Genomic DNA, 9,283 nt, shown 5'->3' on the forward strand with positions numbered 1-9,283 from the left:
ATTACAAAACAAATATAGACATAATGTCTTGCATTCAACAAATGGTAAATCTTCCACTGATACTCAATAGAGTGTGTAGGTTTCAACAGAAACATGAAAATGTTCCAACAGAACGAAATCCACACAATCTGATATTAGCTGATCCCTATGGACAGCAAGTATGCAGCAACTCAGCCCTTCAGGATCATCAACAAGGAAGCTGTGTATATTATATTTATGTATTTAATATATTTTAGTCATTTTTCAGTTTTAAACGTTCTAAATGCAACTTTAAAAAATGGAAAAATGTATAATTATTAACAATATTACTTTTAAAAATCCTGGGGGAATGGATGGCTATCACACAAATAGTTCCTGTAGGCCTTTCTCCTCTGGAAGATGATAGGAGCCACTCACACAGGAGTTTGCTCAGCAGGCTCAGATGAAACAGTTGGAGCCGGGGACACCCTGCCCTCAGCTCCTCTGGAACATGGCAGGATCCAAGAGAGACACCTGCAGCCTCCTCATTTATGAAATGTTTTCATATGTATGCAACCCAAAGCAATCATTCCAAGAGTTGTGCAAAAGACATTTTCACGGGAACTGTAGTGTTTTCCCACAAAGGAAACACTAACCTTTCCATCAGCAGTATTTAGGTAAGATCTGCATATTCTTCTTGAACCCAAAATAATACAAAAATGCATCATTCTCCAAGGCAGTCTAATCAAGGTCTAATCAAGGCCATATTTCTTTCCAAGGCAAACAGATGACTTGTGATAAGATATTTTTACACCATCTCCGTAGACCTACCTCTAAAGTCCTGAAGAAAATGAATCTTGTGTTATGTTGATCTTGTCAATCAGGAACTCTCTCCTGAGCATTTCTGCTTGTTCAGATATTTGTCTAGTTTATTTTGTTCTCATTGGGACTTTACAGCAATTGTATGCATTTTTCCACTGGCAAACTCTTTTCACTGCACAGCACAAATTTGGTTGGTTTGTTTCATCTCCATTTGTGATATTTTCCTGTTTAAAATCTAGCCCTTGGTTTCCTCTTCTTATCTCAGCACAAGGAATGTGCAAATATTAACCCTAAGAAAAGGGGCTGTGCTGGAAGTTGGACCCAACAGTGCATGTGCTGGGCAGGAAAGTTCTCCTGAGATGTCACTTGTGGTTATTCTGTTCCATGAAATCTAGTGAGAGAAACCTCCTTCAGTTTTCTGTTGCGTGCCTCTGTGAGTGGTTCTTACCAAGGAGCAAATACTGGTGGCTATTCCTTATCAGAAAAGGTAAGTCTTCATTTTAAAAAAAAAAAAACTAAAGAAAGCACAGTGAGGAATATAGACAGAAGAGTAATTCCTTTTATTTATATGTTACAATGAAAGCTTGAATGTCAATCCACCACACTTATAACTAATATTGTTTTAAGAAGATGTGTAAAGATCCTAATCTAGACGCAGCTGAAACAGAAATACAATGTTCAACCTGCTTTTTAGATATCACGATAAAAGCAAAGAGTAGTTGTAACTGTCTTAAAAATAGTATCCAAGGGAAAAAAGAAAAATCACTCTCTAGGGCTACAGCCCTAGACACTTGCCTATGAGTAAGCCCCAGTGAGTAGACTTGAGTGGGAAGCTGAGTGGGCTTGCTTAGGATTGCTTTCCTGGTGTCTATTAACTTATTTATTAAATGTTTGTCCTACCCTTCCTGTCACATCAGCCCTGTGAAACAGGTTGGACTAGAGTGACAGAGTAGCTAGCCCAAGGTTACGTAGTCCGTTTCATGGCAGAATGGGGATCCTGGTGCAATACTCCAGCCATTACACCACACTACTAAGGCATGGATGTAACCTAAGAAACTCATCAGAATCAGCTGTGGACACATTTACCTAGAACAGAGGGGTAAGCAGTATACATGTATATATATATTGGTATAATATATGTATAGATATATGTGACATATATATATGTATACTGTATTTGGTGAAACTAAGTGGAAAAGCTGTCTAGATCCAATCATTTGGATTTATCATCATGACTTTATATGAATGTACATATTTGGGTATACACTTAAGCCTTAGGACAGAAACCCTGCTTCAGTTTGTATTAAAATATTTTTAAGCTAAAATTTCCAAGTAATATACAAGTTTTCATATTTTATTTTTATTTTGGTTAAACAGAAAATAAATAAAAACTGTAAATTCTGAACTCCTAAACTCCCTTGTTGCTGACCTAGATTTTCACATTACAGAAGTGTTGAACTTTCAGATGTTTGTAGATGTTAGAGGCTGCCTGAATCCTAGGCACTTTGAATCAGCTTATTCTGTTAAAAATGCAAAGAAGGACGTGAAGTTGATTCATGGTGGCATTAGGGATGTTGGCCAAATATCCATTGTTTGGTAATGGGCAGAATTGATTGGCTGATATCACGTCAATGAAGAATCAGGATGTAACAAAAGAATTTTAATCTGGCTTGGGATTTTTCAGAAGGTGACGCTCCTCCATGACCACCATGGTATACATCACCCTCACCCGGAGCATTAGTACACCACACCTATGGATTTTTCAAACATGCTTTTTAATATGTGGCATGACAGATTTTATTTAAATAATAGAAAAATTGCTAGTTAAAAATAAATTAGTGGTGACTACCACACACACACACACACACAGCAGTAGTACTTTTGAACTCTACCAACTGGGCCAACCTAGTTACGGTCATCCTAGCATAGGTTATCCCAGTTATGATCATCCTAGCTTAGGTGTTCCCCCCGCTCAAGGTTTTCCCTCCCAAGAATTCAGGGTTTTTCCCCCCACTACATTATTGTCAGCCTTGTCATATTTATGCTCAGGGGGGAGTGTAGAGATCATTTTAAAAGGGGGACCTTTTCCCATTTCTTATCTCAATGAAAGCGATGTTCATTTTTGAGATGCAATAACAGTCCTCCATTAACTACAGTGGCCAGATTCTCTCTAGCTGTGGGGAATAAGACCCCTAGCCATGGCATCACCACCATTTTATCTTTCATGCATACTGTCTTGAAAGGATATGGCTCCCTGGGTTCAAATTGCTGGACATTATCTCATTCAGCATTGAGGGGTGTGCCATTCTGCTAGTATGGGTGTTTGAGGGCAGCAGCAATGGCAAGAGAAGGTGAACTAATGAGAGGGATACCTCCTGAATGCGCTTTAAGGCATCTCATTCAGTAGCTCTGTTTCCTTTGCCATTTTTGCTGCCCTCAAGCTTCACTCCCAGCACACCCTCCACATTGCAATGAAAGGACACCCAGAGGCATCTGAGTAATAGCAAAGGCAGTACCACCTACTGTAAACCACCCTACAAAGCACTGCTTCCAAACTGATTTGCCCTCTACCCACATGCTATGATAATTTCATACAGGATGCCTGCTCACTGCTTCTGAGGCAACACCTCACAGAGTGTCATGAAGCACATTCTTTCTTTCTTTCTAGGCACAAAATGAGAAGATAATCATTGTCAGTGTCACAGGAGCCCCTCGCCCTCATTGTATAGGGGGTGGGGGTGAGATCCCAGGAGGTAAACCTGATGGAGCCAGCAGTGGAGAGAGAAACCAAAGAGTGATTCTGGCCAGGGAAAAGTTAACAATCTAGAACTTCCTTCTTAACTGAGTGGTATCTCTCTCAAATGAAGTGGAGTCGAGGTCATGGAATATAGAGCACAGCTGGAAAATCTGATAAAGAAACCTACACAAATGTTATTTAATGAAGGATGCCAGTTCACTTAGCCTACATGGATTTAATTTTTGTAAAGATCATTTTGAGTTCCCCATAACCCCCCATAAGCACCCTAGTGAGCAAGTGGCAAAAAAGTAGATAATTTTTTAAGCTTACTCGGGCTCAAGATCACCAATGATATTCCATGTGATTAAGAATTAAGAATACTGTGAGATATTTATCCAAGATATTCGTAACTAATTTGTCTATTTCACCTGATGTTCATAACACCTGCAGAAGCATCATAAAACTATCTGTTTCACATAAGGTGCTTATTTAAGGAAGGTGTTCATCATAGGAAGTGCTGAGCTTAAACATAAGCATTCTTATTCAGCCCATACATTTCTGACACTAGCAATTTGTAGACTTGCATGGTTACAGAGTTTTCTGTGGTTATGAGGTGGAAGAACTAGATCCTCCCACCCTCGCAGTTCATTTATTTGATGCCACACTTGGAAATGTGGCAGATCCACTTCTCAAAGATACAGAGAGGTGCAGAAAAACAATCTGGAATGAGTTTGCAGATTAAAATAATGAAGGCTGCAGCTTGTAGGCAATGCCAGAGGTGCCCTCTGGGAATCTGATATAGCATCAATGGATCTGCTGCCTGTTGACAGAGTGCCTATTTGTTTTCAATAAGCCCACTGTTTGTATATTGGTAAATAAAACAACTATTACAAAGATACCGTAAGACTCCTAACTGTCTCATCCAAAGGAAACTAACCCTTGTGAAATATATGCTTGCTTTACTAGGGGAGTTTCCCTACCCTAAGAGCTTGCATTTCCCAGCATCTCTTCCTGGTCCTCCTGCCATTTTCCATCCACAGGTAATTCACAAGTTTCATACATAATATCTCATACATATGATCACGTTCTTTCATATATGTTGAACCACAGTAACAATCTATTCTAAACCCCTTGTTTATCTCTAATACATATTATATATTGTACATGTATATGAAAATATGGAGCTGCCTTTCAGCAAGTCAGACCACTGGTCCATCTAGCTCAGTACTGTCTGCTCTTTCAGTTTTCCAGAATCTCAGGCACAGGAAGGTCATTCCCAACAACACCCATTTCAATCAGGAATGCTAGGGACTGAACCTGCACAAAAATTACACTCTGCCACTGAATTATGCCCTTCTCTGACCTACGATTGCCATGAATATGAGTAACGAAAAATAAGCATTATTAGACCACTATTAATGTATTGTACCTATAACAGGTTAATGTTCAATAAAGGGTGATTAATCTGCGTGAAGTGATCCTTATGCACTCTCAGAACAGACTGCGTTCCTTACCTTCTCCAGAATCCTGGCATAATGACAATCAGAAGCTTGATAGAATGATCAATTATTCATGTCACTTAGAATTTGTAGCCTTGCTGCTACAGCACATTGCTAGAAAGGACTCCAGTGCTAAAGTGTTGTAACTGGAAGTTCTTATTAAAAGGCAAACCAGAAAAAAGAGAGGATAACATTTAAGCAAGCACTACTGGAATTAGCATCTCACCGAAAAGAGCCTTGAAAAATTCAACCGTTTGACCGCAGTGAGTAAATACTTTTCCAGAAAGACCTGCAAAGGCAAAGCTTTTGTTTAACTTGTCCCAGCCCTTTTTGTGGAAATAAAATTCTTCCCAATGCAAAATAAGAATATTGTTGGAAAGATATGTATTTTCAGAGCCACTTGGTGCAACAGAGAGAGAATGCAGCCTTTTAATTTGCATCAGACAGATAAGTGTGGAAAGAATGCCGGTGGATTTATTTTAAAGAAGCCTCCTAGTGAGGAAGAGTTGATACAGAATCAAAGATGTAAAGCAAGATGCAGAATGCTAACTGGGGTAGAAGTTCCAGCTGCTGCATTTTCCTACTGAGATGGGTGGCTTGGAGCATGGCAGGCATCCACAAAGGAAGATGTCACACTGGTCCATGACTGAAGCCTCCTTCAAGGCATTCCCAGAATAGCCACAAGAACTGTGTAAATGGGCAGGCATCATTTCAGTATGTCACAAGCTAGGAGGAGGAGCTGCTCATTCTGTCCCAAAAACCGTATGACCAAAATAAGGAATTTATATATTTATTTATTTATTTATTTGTATTTATCTCTGAAAGTCCTCGGAAGAACCTCATGGAGCTACCACCCATCTCTGCACCAGACTGAATCAATCTTCCTCAAATGCTTGCTTCTGCTTCTCTGCTGCGGTAGAGATACACATAATAAATAGTCAGGGAACAATATCTAGAAAGAGCTCGAGCTTTTCAGCATCCTGTTTGCAACAGAAGGGAAAGCCAGTAGCTAGGTACTTCACAGGAAGACTCAAATTCACTTTCAACATTCAGTCCTTCAAAAAAAAATTAGGCAGTAGCAATTGCAACCACTACAAATGTGAGAAGGAGGCATTAAATCACCACAAGATAGTTTAGTAAAAGGAATCCCTTAGCAAAGAAAGAAAGAAAGAAAGAAAGAAAGAAAGAAAGAAAGAAAGAAAGAAAGAAAGAAAGAAAGAAAGAAAGGTTAGCGAGGAATGCAGTCATTGCTGCTACATCCTGGAGTGTCTGCTGATTTTGTCTCTAGAATTTGCTAATAGAACGCTTCCAGTATTTTGCTATTTCAGCTTTTTTGTCATGTTGTAAACCGCCTTGAGCACCCGACATGGTGAAGAGGTGGTATATAAGATGGATGGACAGACGAACAAACGAACAAATGAATGAATGAATGGCTTGTAAATCTCTAGTGGAGGTATCAAAGCCTCTGCTCACAGAGTAATCAGATCAAAACAAAAGAAATATTCCTAAGATTCAACAAGTACTAGCCAATTACTGCCTGCTCCATATAAACACTCCTGGTTTTTCCAGGAGTGTTTATTTTTAAAAATGGTTTCTTATCCCACATCTTAATTGAAAGGGCACTGATACATGCCTGGTTGGGGAGACTGACATTTAAAATCATTTGGAAGTAATGGAGCAGAAAAGAGCAAAATGTATGTGTATGTGTAAGAAATAATATTACTAAAATTTATTATTTTTTTTAAAGATCAAAGGTTCAAGGAACAGTCAATATGTTGAAGGAGATCCAGATGTTCCTGTGTATCTTTTTTGCATTTGCATTAGGGATATTTTATGAGCTATCTGTTGAACCTGGTTGCTTATTTGCCTGCAAACCAATTTCCAAGACATTCCTGACCCAGAAAGAAGTCATGACCCAGGGGAGGAAAATCATCTTTCTGGAGACAACTGATCGTTTACAGCCTCCTCCACTCGTCTTATGTTCTGTGGAATCCGCTGCCAGAATTTACTTAGATAGGCCCATTGTTTTCTTTATGAAAGGATTGGACAATAACACATTGGTGGATGTCAAATCTTCCTGTCCAGCTCTTTCAGCCATATCTGCTATGAAGAATGTTTTCATTTTCCCACTGAAGATGGATATTTTGTTCCAGGACACACCTCTACACCCATGGTATCTTAAGGTGAGATGAAGGGGGTAATATTTGGTGGGATAATGGAAATGCACCAGTTTATTTATAGTAGATCACTGTGACATCACTGAGAACCAATGTGATGTAGTGGTTAGAGAGTTGGACTAGGATATGGGAGACCCAAGATCAAATCCCCACTCTGCCATGGAATCTAGTTGGGAGACTTTGGGCCAGTCATCCACTCTTAGCCACTGGAAACAAAGGCAGGGTCTAAATGAAGTAAATACATAAATTGTGAAGACAAATATTGATCTTCCTGGGGAAGAAATTGCCTTTTTCTAACAGGATACACCTTCTACTGACAGGAGCCATGTCTCAGGGATGGAGCATATGCTTTGCAGGCAAGAGGTCCTCCTAGCTTCAGTCCCTGGTATCTCTAGTTAAAGGCTCACCAGTAGCTGATGCTGGGAAAGACACTGTGGCAGAGAGCAGCTGCTAGGGTTGGGCGGCAGCTCCAGGGCATAACCAGCCAAGCTGAACAGTTGGGCCAGTTGTGAATTTGGATCACCAGCAACAGAGCAACCCCCTCAACTCCCCTGGGTACATTGGGAAGGGAAGCAGGGATTCCCAGGAGGGGGTGGAGACCACAGTCAGTCTAGTTTCTGCTGATGGCTGCCACCAGGGACAGAGGGTTCAGTAGTGTAGAATACCAAGAATTAAGCAGACAAGAAATCTGTAAAAGGAAGGACAGTATACTCTTTTGGAGTGATACTGTAGTATCATTCCCTGTAAGGGAAGAAAGGGATTCATTAAACTACTGAGCAAGCGATAGGCAGGAGAGTTTCTTCTGGTGATACCTGTAAGAGATAATATGAGAGAAGTCTGCCATGATGGTCCCCACCTGAAGCCCATCACTTTACTGCTGGCCAGAGACACAATCCTTGAGAGATGTTTGTCTGTCACTGCCCACCACAGCAGATAAGACTGAGCTAGATAGAATAGTCTAACTCAGTGTAAGGTAGCTTCATATGTTCACTAAGAGTCTGATTTACAACTTGACAGCATTTTAAAATCGTAAAGCTAAATTGAATGATTCTGACATATTTCAGTTCAGAATCTCAAATAATGTTTTGATAGAGTCCCAAGTTCATAATATATAACCTAGATTGGTGACTGTCCCATAACAGGGGAATTTAGAAGCAAGAGGAAAAGGCAGGAGGCAGAACAAATGATCCTGTACCTTGATCTCTAAATCTACAATGGGCCTCAGAGATTCATTTTAGAATTCCTGCTTTTCTTATTTTATAAATACTGTTTAAGAGAGTGCAAAATAATCTAGTTAACGGGTTGTTTACCACTGGTGGAACTGTTATAAATATTTACAAGAAGTAAAATGTTTCTCTTTGAAACAAAAGGTTATTCTTGAATTTCTATCCATTTTGAACCTTGCAGGTCAATACAACACAGGAGAAGTACTGGGTCTATATTAGCTCTGATGCAAGCAGGCTTGCAATGATCTGGAAATATGGTGGGATTTATATGGACACAGATGTCATTTCTATCAGACCCATCCCAGTCACAAACTTTTTGGCAGCCCAATCTTCTCAGTTCTCTAGCAATGGAATCTTTGGTTTTCACCAGCATAACTGGTTCCTCTGGGACTGCATGAAGAATTTTGTTGAGAATTACAATGGAGATATTTGGGGAAATCAGGGCCCTTATTTAATGACAAGGATGCTGGAGGGGCTATGCAATCTTACAAATTTTCATAAGATAGAGGATAAAAGATGTCACAACATTTCCTTCTTGCACCCCCAACGCTTCTATCCCATCTCTTATCAACAATGGAAAAAGTACTATGAAGTGTGGGACTCAATGCCAGACTTCAATGACTCTTATGCTTTACACTTGTGGAATTTCATGAATCATGAACGGAAGAATATGACCATTGGAAGTAACACACTAGTGGAAAACATATACAAAAAATATTGCCCAACTACTTACTGGAGCCTTGTTCAAGCCGCAGAAGGAAATAAACAGATGTCTCTAAATAAAACTAGCTGACTATTAAAAAAAAAAGACAACATACTTTTTCTCATTAAAACCCTAATAATCCTAGGATAATATAAATTGGT

General features: G+C 39.6%; 1 protein-coding gene across 1 annotated transcript; it reads left to right on the plus strand.

Moving 5' to 3' along the window:
- The first annotated feature begins 1,161 nt into the window (after positions 1-1,161).
- Positions 1,162-9,283, plus strand: A4GNT (alpha-1,4-N-acetylglucosaminyltransferase). The gene is made up of 4 exons (XM_054983811.1): positions 1,162-1,267; positions 4,484-4,557; positions 6,764-7,199; positions 8,601-9,283. The coding sequence occupies exons 3-4, from the start codon at positions 6,789-6,791 to the stop codon at positions 9,210-9,212; spliced, it is 1,023 nt and encodes a 340-aa protein (XP_054839786.1). The 5' UTR covers positions 1,162-1,267; positions 4,484-4,557; positions 6,764-6,788; the 3' UTR covers positions 9,213-9,283.

Source organism: Eublepharis macularius, chromosome 6 (genome assembly GCF_028583425.1).
Source record: "Eublepharis macularius isolate TG4126 chromosome 6, MPM_Emac_v1.0, whole genome shotgun sequence".
NCBI classification, from domain to species: Eukaryota; Metazoa; Chordata; class Lepidosauria; order Squamata; family Eublepharidae; genus Eublepharis; species Eublepharis macularius.